Genomic DNA, 22,157 nt, shown 5'->3' with positions numbered 1-22,157 from the left:
TCAGAAAATATTCAAAATATTCATAATCATGCTCTCTATAGCATATAAAAAATTACGTGGTGAAAATTTTACTAGTGCAAAGTTATACACATTTTTCGCTAATGTAAATACAAATTTAATAAAAAATTTGAAAATTTTATATTTTGTAAAACTGAGATAGACATAATGCGACCTATCTCGATCCGGACAATTTTTTCAACTGGGTCAATGGCTGAAAATGGCTTGAAGTGGCTCAAAATGCAATTTCCCTCTCTAAAACCCTCTTTTTCTCTCTCCTCTCTCATGTTCAAGGTACCTGCTCATAAGAAATTATTATATTAATGAAATTTAAAATATATTTAATGAGCTCATAATGACCTAGTGCCGTGGCGTTCAAATCAGAGGGCTGCGGTGCTAAAAAATTTGCAAAAACCCGAGAGCACGACACTGCAATGTCACTATTTTGCGCTTTTTGGTTGAGTGCAGCATCGTTGAACTCCAAAAGTGACATTATCAAATTTTGCCAAAGTTCACACCAAACACTTGGGACACATGCATATTAGGTTCACCCAATCATTTTCATGCATTACAACACTCTTAAAGACATGCAAATGATTGAAAAACTCAAAAGTTCAAATCTTTATCTTTTTCCAATCGGGTTAAAATGGGTTAGAACTGAATGTTGAAGTTGGAGGTGTCACATAATGACCTTTCATATTCTCAAGATGATATTGCCAATGAAGCCACATTCCACTTCACTAAGCTTCTCAACAACAATGCTAATATCTCTCAATTGTTCTCTAACATTCCCATGACATAAGTTCTCTATGATTAGGATTATGGTTATTATATATCCACATTTACTAATAAGGAAATTAAAGAGGCACTTTTTAGAATTAGGGAAGATAAGACCTCAGGACCAGATGGTTTTCCTTTTCAAAAAAAATTTCTCTCTTCTTTCATTGATGCTATTTAATAATTGCTGCTTCTTCAAAGTATTCTACTATAACTTTAGTACCCAAAAAAAAAAAAAAAAACCCGCATTAAAATTCTTAATATAACTTTAGTACCCAAAAAAAAAAAAAAAAACTCGCATTAAGACTCTTAATGACTACATGCTTATATCTTCTGCTAATGATCTTGTGCTTTTTTACCACGCTAATTGTAACACTATTAATTGTCAAAATCTTATTTTAGTCACATTTCATTAATCAAATGGCCTTTGTGCTAACGCAAATAAATATGCTATCTAACTCACAAGAATTAACAGATTATCAGCCCATATAGACTACTTATATTTTAATTAAAACGAATCATCTTTACCAACAAATTCTCTTAGCCACAATTTTAATAATTACTCTTTTAAAAAATGTGATTAAAAAGTTTAAAACTATGACAAAGTTGTAGTTTCATTCACACACAAAAAATACTGATAATCTAAGACTTCGTTTGAGACAACTTTATTATTACTTTTAAAAACAACTTTCTAGTATAAAAATTTCTCATTCAAATAATTTTTGTATTATAAAGTTGTTATAGAAAGTATTAAGAAAGCTATTACAAACGAAGCTTAAGAAGTTTACCATAAGAGAGATAATTTGCTTGGGATACTTAATGCTGCTAAGTTGCAGCAGAAATTTCTTAAGGATTAAAGAGAGACATGCATCATGTACTTAAGAGAGAAATTAATGCTGCTCTAAATTTGGTTATTACAATGCAAAATCTAGTTGTTTGAAAGTGTATATAATTTGAACATAATTTGTCACAGGTACTCAACAAATTTCGTTTCATCTCACAAGTGGAAGAAGCATGTATTCAGCAGATAAGAGCTGCAAAATAAAAAATAAAAAAAAAATTTGAGCAATTATCCATTCAACTTATGCTAAAAAAATTTAGTACTACCTGCCAAATAAGAATGTGGAAGGATTCCACGGAAAATTTATTCTGTAAATCGACAGACATGGTTTGCTTCCAAAGGAATAAAGCAAGAACTGAATGGCCCAATATCTGCAGTAAAGTCGAGAAGATTTTCATTGTACCTAAGCATAACAATTATAAACTAGAAAACTTATTTTCATATATTTAATTTCCCTTATAAGTGTATTAATTGAACATACTGTTATGAGCTTGCTCCATGGGCGAGAAGAAGTGGCTCCAAACACTATTGCAATGATATAAACCATCTCTAAGAGACAAATGCAAATCCTAAAAACCTGTTAGAATCCAGATGAGGCAATCAATAATATATCGAAGTTAAGAACTCTACTTATTGATGAAATATGCCATATATGATTTGACTAATAAGTAGCTCACCTTTTTTGGACCTAGACTAGCAGCTAATGAACGAATGCCAAATTTTTTATCTCCTTCAATATCTGGTACATCCTGTTGATAAATCATAATTATAACTCAAATGTGCAATATAACAAAAATATAAGAAGAGCTTCTTGCAAGTGCCAAGAATTAGCAAAATCAATATAACTGAATGATGTTATCTTTCAGTAAATTATAGTTTTTTCCCTTTTATTAAAAGCCTAAGTAATGCTAGATTTATCTTTATTGGCATACTCGCTAGCATTTTGATAAATCTTAAATTATCGCCATAATTGAGAGCAATCTACTTTTGATGGTTGATCTCGGCAATTTAATTAGAGATATTCACTACAAAAAATCATCCTGAATATGTAGTAAGAATGCCTATTTATAAATTTATTGATAGAATATCGAGTTCTTTTTCATTAGTTGGTCTAAATATACATCTTTTTTAATCATATTATATATTTTATCTTTAGATATCTCAATGCCTTAATGATCTTTAAATTGAACGATTATGAGATTGTTAGATTCTTCTCATTGAGGCTCATTTTAGTTATAAGCATGCAAAATTTGAAGTACATATAAAATTACGAGGAAGTAATTTTATGAAAAAAACCCGGTGATATATGAAGTTGATCGAGTACATATGATTTTTTTGGCTTTGTATATTATTCTACATATGTTTAGAAGAAAGCATGTATTTATCACATAGTTGCCTAATCATGTGCATATTCCTAAGTTCAATATTGAGATTCAGTTAGAATACTTTATAATTCACAATGAGTTTCTTTCCCTTTTTAACTTAATATACTTAATTGCATCCTGAGGTAGAAATGATAAAAGTTTGTAAAAGAAATATTATGCCAACTATAAAAAAGGCTTCAAAAATATCAAATGATTAAGTTTATTTAGAAGGTTAAAATTTAAAGGATCATGTAGTTCTAAATTTTATACAAATTATGACAATTGCTTTAGATTTAAACCATCATTTCTCTATTAATTTGCAGATGTACCTTCAATAATGCTACCACAACGCAAAACATGCTCACGACAATGGTTCCCAAAATTAATGGTCTTGAAAAGTCAGTCTGCCTTCCAAGAACAAAGGTCTGCACAATTAATAAACACTTAAACATTAGTTAAATAGTTTATATAAAAATAGAATATTGAAACTGTTAAAATAAGTTTAAAATTTAGATTTTATTAAGGAAACCTACACATTTACATCATGACAATATTTACTCTTATTTATAATATACCCTTCCTCATATATACATTTAATGATAGATATAAACTCATTAAATGAAGACCTTGTTATAATGTTAGAGAAAAGGATCAAAATGATCCCTCAATTCTTTGTGAATAACCAAAATGGTCCCAAACTCTTCTGAGGGACCAATTTGGTCTCTCAACTCTTTTAAAAAGGGACTTTTTTTAGTCATAACATTAAAATTTGAGGTTAATGATGTTAAATTAAGAGATATTTTAGTCATTTTTAATTAAAATATTTATTAAATATAATTTTCAAGTAATAATAATTTTTTTTAAAATTATTAAATATTTATGTAATAAAAAAGTTATTAATAATTCTAGTTTTTATTTAAAAATCATTAATAATTCTAGTTTAAATTTAAGTTCATTATAGAGACTAGAATTATTAATATATTTTTTTATTAAAGAAATGTTTATTAAATTTTTTTTAAATACTATTACTTGAAAAATACATTTAAAAAATAATTTAATTAAAACATAATCAAAATACCCCTTGATTTAATATCATTAAGCCCAATTTGATATTAGGACAAAAAATGTCAAATTTTAAGAAGTTGAGAGACCAAATTAGTCCCTCAAAAGAGTTGAGGACTATTTTGGTCCCTCACAAAGAGTTGAGGGATCATTTTGATCCTTTTCTCTATAATATTAATATTGTAGTCATTATTACTTCTTGCATATATATATTAGTTCAATTTTTACCTTCAAAAATTAATTATCTCTTGTATTATTATATAATATTAGACAGGTCATCTCCAACGAGTCGATCATATCCATGAACTCCTTGGCTAACAAAGCCAACCATCCTTCGCTAGCATTCATCAATCCAGCTGCCCAAACTTTCACTCAAACTCACTCTTAACAATTATCTATCATGACGAGCTCAACTACAATATCTTCTTCAAGATATAATCTTCTTGATTATATTAATGGTGACACCCCATAACCCACACTCACCACATACTAGGATATATGGTTATGAAATAACCAACCCAAATAATTCCATTTGTGTCTAATAAGATCAACTCTTACTTCATGCCATGTTAGCCTTATCTGAGCCACTCATGTGAGTGGCTCACATATTGCATCATCCTCATAATCCAGTGATGCATGATAAACTGATCACATGTATGTTGCTAATCGCTCATGATCACGCATTGTCTTCCAAAAAAAAAAATCTATCCTAAATAGCTTGTGGCGAAAGTTCGGCCACTACGTTTCTCCAAACACTTAAAAGTCTCGATGATCAATTTTCCCTTGTTGGATCTCCATTACAAAAGGCTGATCTCATCCGCCACTGCATAATCGGAGTTTGAACATAATTCAAAAAAGTGGTGGATCTATACCTGCAGGAGAACAATCGATCTCATTTAAAGCTCTCCATAATAAACTTGTTGAATATTAAGACTCTCCTAAATGCAGCCAACGGAACAACGACTTCTCTCCAATTATGAACAATAACTTCCACAAACGAAACTTCAGTCAACACAAAGCTAGATGCTTCCAAAAACATTCTAATCCAAATCAGATGCAACAACATCAAGCCTCCTCAATCAACTCACACAAACAGTGAAAAACCCAAAACCTCTCCTACTCTCTCCGACTCACTCGACCTCTTTTTCTCCTTCATAATGTTTTATTTGCTCCTAACATGTAGCAAAATTTTATATTTATCTATCAATTTTGCACAACTAATCATACATCAATTGAGTTTAACCCACCTCCTTTCGAATCAAAGATCTCACTATGGGGGTACCTCCCATTCGATGGCAGAGCCAGAAAAATATGTATGAGTGGCCCAACATCAAAGAGAATCCACTAAATTTTAAACAAGCCAATGTCAACCTAAAACCAATACCTTCATTGCTGGCATGACCGTATTGGCCATCCATCATAAAAAATCCGAAATCTTATTATATCCACAAATAAATTTCCTACCCATTAAAATCATCTCATGTATCCTTCTATGATTCATATCCATGTAACAAAACTCACAAACTACTACCCTTCAACATATCAAATCTGTTTAGTCATCACCCTCTAAATTTGGTGTACTCTGATGTTTGGGATCTATCCCCAATCCATTGAATAAATGGTCTTTTATATTATATCATATTTGTTGACCGCATCGGCAAATACTAATGAATACTTTCAATGGCATATAAATTAGATGCACACAAATTTTCCCAAATTTAAATTCATGGCTGAAAAAAATATCTACACTCATATCATCACTATATACACCAATGGTGGTAAAGAATATCAAAGTCTAAAACATCAATGTGAAACAAAAGTCATCCAACAACAAATTTCTCCTTCTTACACCCCCAATATTTTGCCTCTGCTGAATGATGTCATTGTCACATCACTGAAAGTGGTCTTAAACCACTTCAATGTGCAGCTCTACCGCTTTCCCTCTAGCCTAATGCATTTGATACTATAGATTATCTAATTAACCGTCTAGCCACTCTAGTTCTAAATCAAAACCCTCCATTTCAATGCCTTTCTAGAAAAGCTACAAATTATCCAAAGCTAAAGATGTTTAGGTGTTTATGCTTCCCACGGCTTAGGCCATACACCAAACACAAACGAGAAAAATATTCTAAACCATGAATTTTTCTCAGATGCTCTAACCTCCATAATGCTTGCTCAATAATCACGAAATTATCTCTCAACATGCCCAATTCGTAGAGCACAACTTTCCATCTTTATCCAACCTCCACAATAACGACCAAATAAATTCCTTTGCAATATCCAAATGGGCTGCAATCTCTCCTTGACTTGCGTCCATATCTTTCAACACATCAAATTCAAATTCAAAACTCAAATCACAACATCACACTAAACATTTGCCAAACCGGCCATCCCCATAATCATGCCAACCATTATATTCACCCACAAAATATCCTCGATCATCATCTCCACTAATCAGAAACCCAAATCCACCCATTAATGACCTTTCTAATGGCGTCCACAACAAGCCCTCAAAACTTTTGAAGGGAAAGATGCCATGTGCATAGAAATGAACGCTCCATCAAAACAACACTTGAGGCAACCCAATCAAAATATAGGGGGTTGGAAATGGGTATTCGGCCTCAAACGTTGATTTGATGGCACCATTGAGTGTTACAAAACTTGCCTTATTGCCAAAGGTTTTCACCAAAGATCATGCATCAACTATATTGAAACATTCAATCCAATTACCAAACCAACAACTATTTGTGTTGTAATAAGCACTGTCAATTCCCAATAAAGGCCATTATATCAACTAGATGTCAATAACACCTTTCTCCATGATCATCTCTTAGAAGATGTTTTTATGTTTCAACCACCCGATTTTGTCGATGACTAAAAGCCACATCATGGATGTAAGCTTCGTTGCTTTCTCTTTGGATTGAAACAAACATCTCATGGATGGTTTGCCGAACTCAAGAAATTTGCTCTCTATCTAGACTTCATCAACATTAATATGATCCATCACTATTTACGGACTACAAAAAATAGGTTTTCATCTATTTCTTAGTATATGTCGAGGACTTACTCATCACTGGCAACTCATCATCAATTGTACATTTAGTGTAATTGAAATCATATTATCAATCACATTTTTCTTCAACTTGTTGGTAAAAGTACTTTTTAGTCATACTTTACTTACTCTTAGTGACATCTTTTCAAGAATGTGACTATATTATTTTGTGCAATTAAAAAATTTTGTGACTAACATTAACTATTTCGCTAATGTTTAATGTACACTATGATTACAATTTTTAGTCACACACAATTAATAGTTATACATTCTCTTAAAAAAGATTAAAATTATTGTTAAAAATATCATTTTAGTCAAATTAAATTGTAAGGGAATGTTTTATAAAATTTTAATATTTATTAACATTATTAATCAATGCATGAATATAACTCAATTTTTTGGCAATATGACTATACTGTAATTTTATTGGAAGTAAAATTAGTATTATCAGTTAACATTATTAATACTTCTTATTTAAAAATTATGAGTATATTCTTAAAAAACTAAGGGACTGTTTGGGAAGGCTTCCATATGCTTTGACTTTTTTCAGATTGCAACCACAGCTAAATAGGTTAATAAGAAAATGCTGTAGATTTATAATGTGATGAGAGAGGATATGGGTCATTAAGATCTAAGTACATTTAAAAATTTTTAATCAAGCAAATTATACTATATGAATGTAGTTTATGACAACAATAGTTTTAAGTAATTATGAGACATTAATAGTCTTAAGTTAATGCAGTTAAAATTATATTTGTTGGCTCAAGAAAAATGACACGAATACATGAATTCCGCTTTGTAGTAGTAGGATTCCATTTCTCTTAAGTCAGATTGAAGTTAACCAGATTTTCCCTGAGGGTAGTGTCAGGGTTTAAAGATCTGGGGTCCTTACTTCCCATGAGCGCAAGCACTCATAGTTAATTACCCCTCTTACTACGTAAGACAGAACTCTCGATTAAGGATGAATAAACTTTAGATAATTTTATTCTCAAAAGTGGGGGAAATGGAGGTAAACCCGATCAAGATCCTATGGTTCCGTCGTCCCGGATATACCATATATAGATTTTAGTCTACCAACACTAACAATCATTGACCGTAGTGTCCAGGGAATCTGATTAGCAGCCATGGGTTGCCTCCTCTCAGGGATCCCGAGTAGACTGAAGTGGAGATGTGCGAATTTTAGTTTAGTTTAATTTGGGTTGGGGCTTATTGCTCTATTTGTGAGTTGCCCAAGAATTTGATTTAGAATGGGGCTTACTGCTCTATTTATGAGTTGCCCAAGAATGAGTCTTACAACCTAACTCTACAGTGAGGCTGCCTGGGGACTTTTTATTGTTTAGGAAGGACTTATGATTTTCCTTAGGAAATAGCCTGAAAAAGCGGGTCTTACAATTTTAATCGTTTAGACCAAAATGCCCAAAAGTTTAAATTTGATTGTTTAGAGTTTATGATTATTACTATTTATTTAGCAAATTTCTTAAAATGTGGGGCTTATGACTTCAGTAAGAAGTTGCCCGAAAGCGGGTCTTACAACCTAATCCTACAGACTAGGATGCCCATTGATTTAAATTAAATTATTTAGGATTTAGGATCATTACAATTTATTTAGTAATTTTCTAAAAAAATATGGGTCTTACGACTTCACTTAGAAGTGGCCCATTGGCTTGTTTAGTTTGGGTTGGGGCTTATGGCTTTCTTAGAAGTTGCCCGTTAATTTGTTTAGTTTGGGGCTTACGGCTCCACTTAGGAGTTGTCCGGAGATTTAAATCGAATAGGTCTTATGACTTCCTTAGAAGTTGCCTAACGGTGGGTCTTACGACCTAGCCCTGTAAGTTAAGCAGCCCGAGTTGTGGGTCTTACAACCTAGTCCTTTAGACTAGGATGCCCAAGGGGTCTAGGTTTGTGTCATCACCTAAACACTTCCCTTAGAGATCAGACTTACGGCTTCTATTAGAAGTGGCCGGGGGTTTTAATTGGTGGTTAGGAGTTAGGTCAATTTTACCCAAAACTTCACCCTAAGATCGGGCTTACTGCTTTCCTACGAAAGTTGCCGGGTAGTGGGTCTTATAACCAAGTTCTTATAAACAAGGCTGCCCAAGAATTTTGATTTTTGATTGTGTGTTTGTTGAGAAATTTGTCTGTTGTTTAGGATTTGATACTTGGAGAGTTTGAAAGATTTGTGATTTTTATACTTCGGGGCTTTGACACTTGCATTAGTGTTTTAGTTGTTCTGTGCTTGTACCATTTTCCCTACTATAGTAGTCAAGTACTCTTTCTGTTTTCAGCACTGTTGCTCTACTAGCTTTTTGTACTTAACCTTTATTGCTTTTCAATACCCTATACTACCTGTAATAGCTTAGATTTATTGGCATTCATTTAATTAATTTATAATGTACTGACTCTTCACTTATTTGTTTGCAGGTGTTCGAAGCCAATGGTTGCAATAGTTGAGTCTCGCAGTTGCAGGTAGTTCAATTTGAGTGTGTTGAGTTGTTTGTAAAGTTTGTACAGTTTGTGAGAGTTGATCGAGCGGGGAACTTGTACAATTTGTTTGAGAGTTATTATTTGAAGAGGATTTTGGAGAGTTTGAGAGCCTGCACATGTCAAATAGTGAAAACATTCTTCCCTCTCTTTTTCCATTTTATTCATTGCATTTCTATTAGCTCTGATTAGTTAATTAAAAATTCTTTGAATTTTAATAATTAATAATAAAGATTTTTAAATTGCTCTCAAATTTAAAATAATTATAATTATATATATATAACTCTTAAATTTTATATAATTGATTAAATCAATTAATTTTAATTAATTTTGAATAATTTTGATTAATTAATATTAATCAATTAATAAAATTTTTATTAATTAATTGATATTCAAAATTTGATTGCTCTCCAATTTATTTTTTTTTTAGAGGTCCGTGCTTATAATAGATTTTTATTATCATTATATAATGTTATATACAATGTATTATAATTCATAAGATATATATTATATATATTGATATATAGAGGGGGGAGAAGGATCGGGCTAGGGCAGAGCCCGATCGGCTCGGGTCCGAGGCACGCACGGGATCGGCTGGGCTCGGAAGCTGGTCGGCGACGATGCGGGATCAGGCCGGCGACGGGTTCGGCTTGCTGGAGTCGACCGGCTGGGTCGATCCGAGGAGCGAAGTTGGATTGCAATGAAGGAGCCGAAGAGCGACTCGTTCGCTCTCTGGGAAAGAGCCGCAGAAGCGGCGTGTGCAATCTCTTCTCCTTCTGCGATGCAATAGAACCGAACAACAATGACGAAAGTAGAAGATGAAAGGCCGACCCTAGCCTCCTCACGAAACAGCGAAGTCAAACAGTGACAACCAAGTCGGACGGCACGAAGGAATCGGAGTCGAACAGCAACAATGGAGTCGGAGTCGGAGCGAATGAGCAGTGTAAATCCCTTTCCGAACTCTTTCGTTCCTTTTATTTGTTTCTTTTGTCGAATGGTAGTTCCCGAAACGAAAGAGTCTGTTGTACACAACTCTCCTTGGCCTGGTGGTTGAGAGCTTAGGCTTCCAACCAAGAGGTCCAAGGTTCGAGTCTATGTGTATGCGTTGTGTGTGTGAGTTTGCCTTAATTGGCCTAAATGTCCCAAAAAAAAAGAGTCTGTTGTTCAACGGAGTGATTATTTCGTCCTGTTACTGCATCCGAAAACCAATACTAAAACGCCACATCACTAAAGTGCTCGGCTACAGCCCGCTTGTTATTGCTCGTTATTTTCACCGGATGGAATAATTTTTCCGTTCAGCGAGGTGGGGCTGACAAGTGATTATTCCGTCAGGTTACCGAATGCATCCGAAAGCCAATAACAAAACGCCACGTCACTAAAGTGCTCGGTACCGTGCTCGGTACAGGCGCTCAGTACACGCTCGGTACACTCGATATGCTCGATATTTTTTACCTGATGCAATAAAAATTCTGGGGCCGACAGACGCGGGTATGTCGGTTGTTTCCAAATTTTCATCTGTTTCGTTTCATTTCATTTTTTTTAGTCAACAATATTATTAATCATTAGTATCTTAAAAAATATTAAGATTTAATTTATATTTTACTTGCTTTATTTTTTAGTCACACACAATTGATTGCATGGCTAAAAGTATCTGTTTAGCCATCTTTAATAGGAAAAATGTTGTCAGAAAACAATAGTCTAACTTATTTTCAAAAATTATGATCACATTGTCAAATATTTGGCTAAAGTTGTTGCTTTATAAACAATCTTAATATTACTAAGAGCTAATATTTAGTTACATATTTCAACAATCTATACTCACAACTTAAAAAAAAATTTAATAAATGAAGGGTGTCATATATTAGATTATTAAAATAAATTTATGATAATAAAAAATAATAAAGTGAAAAATGAAAGATTATAATATTAACATATATTGATGATTAAGTAATAAAAAATAGATAATTTCAATATGTACATTAGAGAATAAAAAAATTCACCAATAATGTGATTATATTTCATAAACATGGAGGAAAAACTAAGGAAAATTTAGTATCATGTAAAAAAATACTGACCCCAAATTATCTAAAAAAGCTTGCAAAATAAGCAAAATTAACATCTAGTATATTAAAACAATAATTTATAAAATAAATATACACATTTTTTTATCAGAGTATCTTAACTAAAGATTGATAAGAATATATCTCAAAACTACTTAATTTTATTTTTAGATGAGCATAATATATGGACAACTAATCAAAATTTATATTGATCTAATTTTAAAATAAATTTAATGAATTTAAAAATCATCTTTATAAAAAAAAATTAATTAGAATATTCTGACCCAATTATTTTTCCAATAAATAGCAAATAAATAGGAGGTTACAATTACAAAGATAAAACCTGCATGTGAAGAAAAGTTGATATTTGAATAGCTATTCCACGGCCTGCAATTATGGATAGTGCTGCAGTTATTTCACGTTTCTTCCATCTTAAAAAAGGTAGCTGTGGGGGAAAAAATATTTACTTTAGTTGATAATATTTATCAAGAATGTTAGAAAGAAACTCATAATTAGTTTTTAATTTTCATAAAGTTCAATATAATATTAAAAATGATCAAACTAAGAAAGCAAAGGAGGAGGTGCATGAAGAGAGGAAATAAGGTGATCATATGCCCTCTATTCAACTAGAGGAGCTTTTTATTAAGAATATATTGACGAAAAAATAACTAAGAATTGAGCAAAAACAAAATGCTCTAATTGAATTTGTTCATTGAAAGGAGGACATAAGAGAATTTGTCACCAAAATGAGCCATGATAATGAGTCCAAGTCATACAATGATGAGGATGTTGTTATGGAAACTCAAAAACCTATTCCATCTATTGAGATTATAAATAAAGAGGACGCAAAAAGAGTTAAGATTGAAGAAGTATATATGATAAAAAGGATAAGAGTTTGTAAATAAGGACACCAAGAAGTTGAACTTTGAAATAAAGAAAATGTAGAATGAGTAACATATAATAAAAGGCCGAAGGAGAAAACGAAATATTTACACAAATCCATCGAGCATTGTCAAAAATTTCTAGTGGATCTATGTGCAATTAACCCTCTCCACCCAATAAATGAAGAGAAATTGTCTTCGTTTAAAGCTCGAATGATTGGTATTATAGATAACTCAAATGAAAAGAAGATTGGAGTGAGGAGTGCTAGCGCAACATGGTTTTAACACTAAATGCACTCACAACTTAAAGAAAAAGGTAACATTTTTAATGCAAACATAGTTGTATTATAATAATGCTAATGTTACAATGTTGTTTAAAATATGGTTTATTATTTTGAAGCTTATAGAAGAATTTTGCTTCTAATAATGGAGCGAATCTAGCTCTACTCTAAGACATTTGGATCATAAATAACTACCAAGGATAAACTATTTGATTAGTACTATAGAACAATAATTTTTGAAATTAATGAGTAGAAGAAGCTAAAGGAGCCGCTGAAGTGGCCATCGGTTGTATTAGAGTATATTATTGGTGATGAGGAGAGATTCTTCATGAGCTAGTTAGATATAGAATTTGTATACTATCCAATGAATTGAAATAAGATTCATGGGATAGAATATGAAACTACATTCTCTAAGAAGTTACTGATATTATATGACTATGATCTTTCTATTGTTTCACCAAATGAATTGGGCCAGGCAATGACCCCAAACTGTAAATGTTTCCCTACATTATTGGAATAGGTTGATTTGTTTACACATAGGAATGAAATTGATACGAATCTAATCTCAACATAGCTAAAAACAACAATAACAAAGAGAAAACACAACAGAAATCAAAGAGACAAAAATGAAATTATGGGCTAATGTCTTTTAATATTGGGACAACTAACCAAGATAGAAGTTGATCTGCTATTCGAGAGGTAGATCGACTCTGTACAAACCCTTGGTGCCGCTAGGAAAAACTCCAAAGAGAACTAAAGCAAAAACACAAATCCCATAATAAAAATAGAACAAACTAATTAATCCTCAGTATGTCTTCATAATTCCCTTCCAAATCTAAATTCAAATCAGCCATCTTTCCCTAAATAAACCTTCCTAATTCCCTCCCAATTTTGATTTTCGACGAAAAGTAATTAAATGTAGAATTAATTCCCTTTAAGGCCCCCTCTCTCCTTGCCTGCCGCCCACACTAGTGGGGCCCATAGGGCTCTTCCATCCGCTAGCTAGACCAACCCCTCTTGCTAGGGCTAGGTTGATTGGCTAGACTGGCTATGCCGGTCCATTAATACTCCTCCCAAAGAGCAACCTTGTCCGCAAGATAGAATGAAAGAAACTGATGCTAAATCATCCGATACGATTCCCATGTTGCTTCATAGTCGGGCATATCCTTCCACTTGATCAACACTTCTCTAACTCCTACTATCGAGCAAACTCCTCTGACTTCTATTGGATCCAGGATCACTTCCATTTCTTCTATCAAGGCCATTGACAACATCACTGATGGATTGTGGTTGCCAATAACTTTCTAGATGTGACACATGGAACACTGGGTGTATGGAGGAAGTAGGTGGTAGTTACAAACGACACGTCATGGCACCAATCATGATCACGACCTCATAAGGCCCATGGTACCGTGGAGATAACTTCTCATTTCCTCAAGATAAGGTCTTTTGTTTGTACGGTCGAATTTGTAAATATACTTTATCATCCACCTTGAATTACACATCCTTTCTATGCTCATCAGCCTGCTTCTTCATAATTTATTGTGCCCTTAGTAGGTTCCCCTTTAGCTCTCACAATATTCTATCATGTTCCACCAACTGTTATTCTATTGATGAAACTAGAGTGCTCTTGCTCCCATAGTATACTAGGTGAGGAGGGCCTCTGCTATAAAGGATTTTGAAGGGTGTAGTCTGCGCTGTACTATGGTAGGATGTATTATACAAATACTCAACCCAAGGTAGCCACTTTACCGAGGCCTTGGGTGTTTCTAAGACAAAAAATCTCTAATAAATCTCTACACTCCTTTTCACCACCTTGGTCTGCCAATCCGTCAATCGATATTATGTTGTACTTCTCTTCAAATCGGTTCCATGCATCTTGAATATCTCTCTCCAAAACTGGCCAGGAACACCTTGTCTTTATTTGTCACTATAGACTCCGGAATTACATGTAGCCCGTGTTGCCATGGAAACCAGCATGTATGGGTGTCGCAGGAGAATGAAATGAGCATACTTGTTCAACTTAACCATTATTACTAAAATCACTGAAACCCCCTCCGATATTAGCAAACATTCAATGAAATCCAAGGTTATCTCTTCCCATACCTTCTCAGAGAGAGCTAAAGGTTGCAGAAGTCCTCCTGGAGCCCTTGCCATGCGTTTGAGTGAAATCATAATAACCACTCTCCTCCTCAAGCTTGAACTCCATCTTTAGAGAATTCCAATCAATATTGGTCTTCCCCAACTTCTAAAGCCACTGTATTCCCAGTATCACATCGGTGCTCCCCTAAACCAATGCTAGAAAGTCTTCCAATACCTAAATCTCTGGAAGGATTAGGATCACCCCTTTGTAAATTCCTCTACTCCTTACTACTTTTCGTGTTCCTAGCATAATCCCAAAGCCCCCTCATGCCCACTAATTTTAGTCCCAATTGATCCATCATCCTGCTGGAAATAAAGTTATGGGTAGCTCCACTATCCACCAATATTACCACCTCTTGATGCTCGATCTTCCCTTTAACCTTCATGGCGTGGTTCTCGTTGTGAACCCGACAATTGATGTAAGGAATACCTCTGCAACATCTTAGTGCAGGTGATCATCTTTCTCCTTATCGCTGACTATCAAGTCCTGTAACGAATGACCCTTAAAACCGTGGCTTGGAGCGAACTTCTCATCACACCTAAAGCATAAACCTTTGGCCATATTCTACTGAATTTCTGACTCAGTCAACCTCTTGAAGTTCCTCCATCGTCGTACTCTTTGACCTCTAACCCTTGGGTCTACCTTCTGAATAGGCATCGTCTGCATTTTTGGTGTCAGAAATGTATTGGTAGTGTGGTAGGAGACTCCCAAACTGCTGCTATGGCCACTCCTCTCCAAGGAGTTCTTATCCTCTACCAGTTGGGCTAACTCTATAGCCTCTCCTAAGCCTTGTACTCTCAGTATTAAAACGGATGCTCGCATATCAGGCTTGAGCCCCTTCATAAAGTTCCCCTCTAGCATAATTTTTGACAATCTTCCCAATTGGCTCGAGAAGTACTATGGTACTCAATCATCATCTCCTCCTGCACTAGAGCAAAGAATTGTTAATAGAAGTCTCTTTCCCAACTGGTTCGAAAACATTATAGTAGAAAGGCTTTGAACTCCCTCCATGATCAAATCAGATATCGCAAGTCTCTCCACAAGACAGAGCCTTCCCTTCCAGACATAGAATGAATGCGAAGAGTTTTTCATCTTCTGCAACTCATTTACAACAAAATATCCGTCCATCCTATAAATCCAACCGTGTGCATCTTCTCTCTAAAAACATGGCATCTTCAACTTTCTCACCCTAGGATCGCCACTGTCCCAATTGCTTCTCCCTCCTCCAGTGTACAGGTGTTGTGATCCCTCCATGTTTCCCTCTCCCCCCAAATCAGCTCTCTGATCTTTACCATTCCAATTTCTTCGTTGGCCATACCGTTCATCTGTTCCCCTCCTTAGAAGTGGCTCCAAAGGTGTCATCTACTCTTCTTTCCCCAAAATTTTCATCTCTCAATCCTCACTCATCATCTATATATTCGGATTTTCCCCACTTCCTTATCCATTTCAAAGGTGCTCTTGCCTCCGATGATGTCATCTAGGCTTAAAACTCTAATATCTTTTTCATCATCTCTTTCAGATTCAAAAATCTCAATTGCTAAAGCTCGCTTTCCAAATTCAAATTTTAGATTTTCAACTTCCCCATCAAGCCCCTCCTCCAACGCATCAACCTTCTTAGCAGCCATAGGTCATAAAAAAGTTGCTCTTATACCAATTTGATAGGAATCCGATCTCCACACAATCAAAATCAACAATAATGAAGAGAAAACACAGCATAAATTAGAGAGAAAAAATGAGATTATGGGCTAATGTCTTTTAATATCGACACAACAACCAATATACAAGTTGATCTACTATTCGAGAGGTAGGTCGATTATCCACAAACCCTAGATGCTGTTAGGAACAACTCCAAAGAGAACCATGTCAAAAACACAAATCCCATAATGTCCTAAATTACCTTCCTAATTCCCTCCGAAATCTGAATCCAAATAAGCCATTTTTCCCTAAATAAACCTTCCTAATCCTCTCCCAAATTTGAATTCAAATCAGATATCTTCCCTAAATAATCCTTCTTAATTTCCTTCCAATTTTGATTTTCTATGGCAAGTAATTAAAGATAGAATTAATCCCCTTTGAGCCTCCCTCTCTCCTTGCCCGCCGCCCACATTAGTAGGCCCACAGGACTCTTTCGCATGCCAGCTAGACTGTCACCCCATGCTAGGGCCGGTTGATTGGTTAATTTTGAATTTCATTATTTCATAATGGAGACTGTGGGGGGTATACAATCTAATACTTTATTTACTTGGTATCAAAGAAGAACATTCAATAAGTTACAAATGATCGCAGACCATTTTTTAGAGATAAACTAATATAAGTCCTTAGGAAGATTGGGAGATTGTTATTGTTAATGTAACTAAATGCTATATATAATGATTTAATCATATGATTGCAGTTCATGTATAATTTTGTAAATGATGTTATGTTATTGTTTATTATATTATAAATGATATTATATATTGCAAATGATATAATTCAAGTTTTATTGCTCTAATTGTAAATGATGTTTCTTCATTCTTATTCTTATTAATGTTTTGTTGATCATATACTATAATGAATGCTCCTAAAGTAGGCGTTCTTTGTTATTATCTAATAAGAGATGTGCAAGTCTAATGAACTTTAAACATAGACTGACAATACTAGATGAATGGGAATATATGTCTTACAATTTCATAAAAGATGTCTATCCTAGTGGGTCTTATTGGCTTGTCATATAAAAAAATTGTCCATATGCTATAATTTAAAGAAATAAATTTTTTTATTAAATTATGTAAACCTTCACATGATGACTCAAGGTTATGATATGACGTGCATTGGCTAGGAAATACCAAAAAACTCGCATATAGTTCACAAGCACATAATATGCACTGCCTTGATAAGAAGTAGCTCTAATTATCCTTTTAGGAAGTGACTAATAGAAAACTTTATTTTAATGCTTTGTTTAAAATGGGGTGATGATTTAAATTGGTTTTGGGATTTTAGTTCATTTTATGTAGAAGATTTGATTATCCTAAATTCTTTGTAACATGTGTTGCATCATACACCACTTAGTAATAAATAGTATAAGTTCACATGCAATCATAGTTTCATGGATGTCAAAGCAATTCAACACATAATACAGTGTCATAACAGTGAGCATATAATAGGAAATATAAAATGCATGTGTGCCTATGGTCATGCTGTACTGCTTCACACGTATGAAGACGATAGTGCTGCATTGTGTCCATCACAATGTGAACATCAAATCTATCAAGTGTGATGATTGTGTATGTTTATATGTACAATTAGACGAGCAGCTGTACAAGAAACAAGTGTATCAACTCTTACATCAAATAAGGCATAACATGTATCAATTGGGCTTACATCCATGTCTTTATGCACCATAAAGAGAATGTGTTTCAAGTGTGATGGATGTGCGTCCTTCACCTAGAATCTCGCTAGCTTAACTTAGGTACTAGGGTGTCAACTTAAGTTTGAGTATAGGTTCATCCTTAGTCTAGGTTTTCCTAGGAGACATAGGTGTGCATATGACGTTTAGGTTGTGGTACCCTAAGATGACTAAACTAGGTCAAAAAGGAAAAAATATGATCACATAGTGATTGCATAGGAATATTATCAATTAAGTCTTCAATATAGGATGGGGGCTCAAGATTCATCTCTTTCATCAATAGAAAAAAGCCTCTATTTATATATTATATCATGTTGTCAATGAAATAGTTGTTGGCACTAATATTGGAATCATTCATAATGTTCATGATACCTTTGAGAAATAACTATACTTAACACAATAGGGCATAATCATTCTCAAAGAGAAGGGATTTTCATCATCACCCATTCTCATGGAAAGCAACACAAATGAACTTCTAAACCCATACATGTATATGCACAATGAGGCATGAAATTAGTGATGCCAAGAAATGTAGAAGACTCACATGGAGTTAATTTTACCAAACATATAATTGGGACTAGATTCAGCAAATACAAAGCCAAGATGATGTTAATTTCAGCAAAAATAACTTCTGCTAGATCAATTTCAGAAAATATAAGGCCTAATCAAGTCAAAATAGACCAAGACATCACAATTAAAATAGTTGCAGCAAAAGTATGCCTAATTTAAAACAACTTCTGCAAGCATATGTTTAATAATAATAATAAATGAATTTCTGCTAGAATGCGCATCACAAAAATGAATTTCACCAAGTACAGACATTACTTAAAACAAATTTCAGCGATTGAAAACCTTTCGAAACACAATTTCAGCAGGTATAGATTCCAAGGAATGTTTATTTCATTAAAAAAAAATTTAAAGTTCAAAGGCAATGTGTAACTTAGTCTCATGGTGCAAAGCTCATTTTGTTAACAAGAATATGAACTGTTTGCTTTTCATAAGAAAAAAACCACATATTCCTAAAGTTCAATCCGACATATTATTCTTGTTGAAGAATTTTATCGAACAGATGATGTGGGGGAATTTTGTCGTAAAGATTTTAACCAACTATTTCACAATCCTAATTGATGAGAGAAATATATTTTTGACATACAAACCACTCAATATATATGTATTTACATATCTAGCATATAAAACTCTAAATTTACATACATAACATGAGATGTCAATTTTATACATATAATTTAGCATGAAATTTCAATATCAAATGCAATTACTGATTGGTTTTAAGTAAAAGTAAGATTTTGTTTACTTCTACTTTCAGCGTCAGAATTTGAAGTTGTTCATTTTTGTCAATGCAATATTTTTGTGAGCAAATTAAAAGTGATTTACATGTGGAACTTAAAGAGTACATTTGGTAAGGTGGAGTTTGAGTTGGAGTTAAGAACCATGATAAAAAGAGAACAGTCAAACTTGAAAGAGAACTGGTCCTTTTTTTTGCTTGGAGAGGAGATTGAAAGGATATGTCCATGGCTAAGAGGAGCCTGTGTTCTAACTAATATTCAAAATGAAGGAAAGGGGCGTTGGATTTCACCATATACTGTGGAAGAATCATAACATAATATCTCTTTTCGTTCACGCTCATGCGATTGATGAAATCCATTACAATTTACAATCAAATTAGCCAAAGAAAAAATTCTTTATATAAGTATTTCGAAGAGGTGGCAATTTCTTTCTTTCTTGGTTCTCATTTTTAGGAATGAGAATCTCAAGACAATGCTGAAGTTGTTCAAATCTTGCCAAACGAGAAGAAAAACAAAATTGTAGAGACAGCTTACCGATTAGAATCCTTCTAAAACTTCCCCAAGTTAATGTTACAGTATTAAGTAAAAATTACCTTATGTGAGAAATAGGGTCGCCAGAGAAAAATGAAAGCCCACGGATGGAGAGGGCCGCCTGTAGAAACTCTGTTGTGTTCAAAATAGGTCACCTATGAAAAATGGGGAGGAGAAGGAAAGGTCCTGGGCGAAGATAAATGGGAGCCGACGGAGAGATAGGGCCTCTCCATACGCCAAATTATTGCATCCGGTCACTTGACAGAGATCCCTTCAGTAAAATGCAGGTATGCTACAGTACCTGCGCTTTCACTGTAGACAGAGAGAGCTCCGAACGCATCTCTCTGTCAGGTGACCGAATGCAATAATTTGCCTTCTCATACTAGCTCACCAATGGATAATGTAGAGGAGGAAATGGCAGGGGTAGGAGTCAGAGACCGACGGGAGTCGACGGAGAGAGGAGGCAGCCATGAGAAGATATCTATTGTGCTTGAATTAGTTCGCCGATGAAGATTCCAGCGGAGGAAAGGGCCGCCGGGGAGAAATTATTACATCCGGTGAAATTCGAAGGCATCCAAAATACCCGGTCCAAAATACCGAGAGTTTATGATGGGGCTCTTGGTCATTGGTCAGATGTAATAATTGCTCCCACGAGGATGGACAAATAAATACTTGTCATATGGACTGCTTTTGACTGTGCGTTTACACTGCGCTTTAACTGTGCTTTTTTAACTGCGCTTTTGACTGCGCTTTTTTGAGTCAAAGAGCAGTTCACGTGGTAAATTTTTAGTGGATGTCCGGACCTAGAAATAGGTCCGATGACCGGACCTAAAGGCCTAATTTGCCGTGGGGGTGGGGTTTGTGGAATAACGAGACGACTCCAGTTTTGGAGAAAATAATAATAGGAATTTACATATCACTTTATTTCCTGATATTTATATATAATTTTATAGGTATATCATTCATATAAAATTTTAGTATAAAATATATCATTGTTATATTCTATTTCTACTACTTATATCATCATATAAATTTTAGGATTTTATTTGATACACCTATATTTATTATATAGATGATAGACATAAAATATTAATATTTTAGATGTTAGATATATAAATAACACGAAATAAAATGATATATATGTAAATCTACCAAAAAATAAATAAGGTAAGACAATGAGAAGTTAGTTACTGTTGTTTGATAAATAAAAATAAAAATTCAGGTCTTTCTTAGATTGGTTCAGGGTTTTGCCTAATAATTAAAAGATGCTAAATTTAAATTTTATACATATAATGTATTTATGAATTTATCTTAATTCATATAAATATTCAAAAAATATATATTAATTGACATGCATGTAATTTTAAAAAATACAAAAAAAAGAATACTAATTTGGATATTAATTTAAAAATATAAGAAGTTATGTGAAAGCAAAAATATTTGGATATTAATTTAAAAATATAAGAAGTTATGTTATTTTCATACATAATATTGGATTATTGTGACATAATTAAGAAGTTTTTTTTTTATTATTAACTACATCAAATCTAAATGACAATAGCAGCTTTAAAAGAAATGCAAGCTAAAAGAAGTTCTCATTTAAAATATGAACATTAGTTGAAAGCTAAAAATCGTAATTGTAAAGAGAAGGGTTACTTACATCAGTAGAGTATGCAGTGAAGATTAAAAAATATAGAAAACTGCCCCAAAATAAAGGTCTTGAACCTACATGGCTCACGATAGCAAAACCCTGAAATATTCAACAAATGATTATCATAAAAATTTAAGCTAATATGCACCTATTGAATTTTGAAAAAAAGATAATTTGCTAATAATTTAAAATTCCAAAGTTGTATATTCTAAATAATATTTTTGAGAAAGATCAAAATAAAATATGTTTAACCTATGATGTAGTAAATCAAAGCTTAACATGAACTGCCCCAAAATAAAGGTCTTGAACCTACATGGCTCACGATAGCAAAACCCTGAAATATTCAA

The 22,157-nt window shown here is 33.6% G+C and overlaps 1 protein-coding gene across 2 annotated transcripts; it reads right to left on the bottom strand.

The window, feature by feature from the left end:
• Positions 1–1,562: 1,562 nt before the first annotated feature.
• Positions 1,563–20,750, bottom strand: LOC110097761 (probable homogentisate phytyltransferase 1, chloroplastic). Of its 2 annotated transcripts, XM_020824308.2 has the most exons (7): positions 20,222–20,750; positions 11,978–12,079; positions 3,309–3,404; positions 2,293–2,364; positions 2,097–2,192; positions 1,882–1,986; positions 1,563–1,808 (listed from the first exon to the last, which is right to left on the bottom strand). In XM_020824308.2, exons 2-7 carry the CDS (start codon positions 11,981–11,983, stop codon positions 1,767–1,769), a joined length of 417 nt encoding a protein of 138 aa, XP_020679967.1. In that variant the 5' UTR covers positions 11,984–12,079; positions 20,222–20,750; the 3' UTR covers positions 1,563–1,766. The 2 variants fall into 2 exon arrangements, with proteins under 2 accessions (XP_020679967.1, XP_028555871.1); XM_028700038.1 differs by lacking the exon at positions 20,222–20,750 and having other exon boundaries at positions 11,978–15,766.
• Positions 20,751–22,157: the final 1,407 nt, after the last annotated feature.

This window comes from Dendrobium catenatum, unplaced genomic scaffold (assembly GCF_001605985.2).
Source record: "Dendrobium catenatum unplaced genomic scaffold, ASM160598v2 fragScaff_scaffold_1434, whole genome shotgun sequence".
NCBI classification, from domain to species: Eukaryota; Viridiplantae; Streptophyta; class Magnoliopsida; order Asparagales; family Orchidaceae; genus Dendrobium; species Dendrobium catenatum.
This window is presented reverse-complemented; position numbering and strand designations above follow the sequence as displayed.

Excerpts from the sequence above, each read along its gene's own strand:
- LOC110097761 (XM_020824308.2), bottom strand. Across the intron at positions 1,987-2,096 it reads CATGGAGCAAGCTCATAACA|ATATTGGGCCATTCAGTTCT; the intron begins GTATGTTCAATT and ends ACTTTACTGCAG. Across the intron at positions 1,809-1,881 it reads TCCACATTCTTATTTGGCAG|CTCTTATCTGCTGAATACAT; the intron begins GTAGTACTAAAT and ends TTTATTTTGCAG.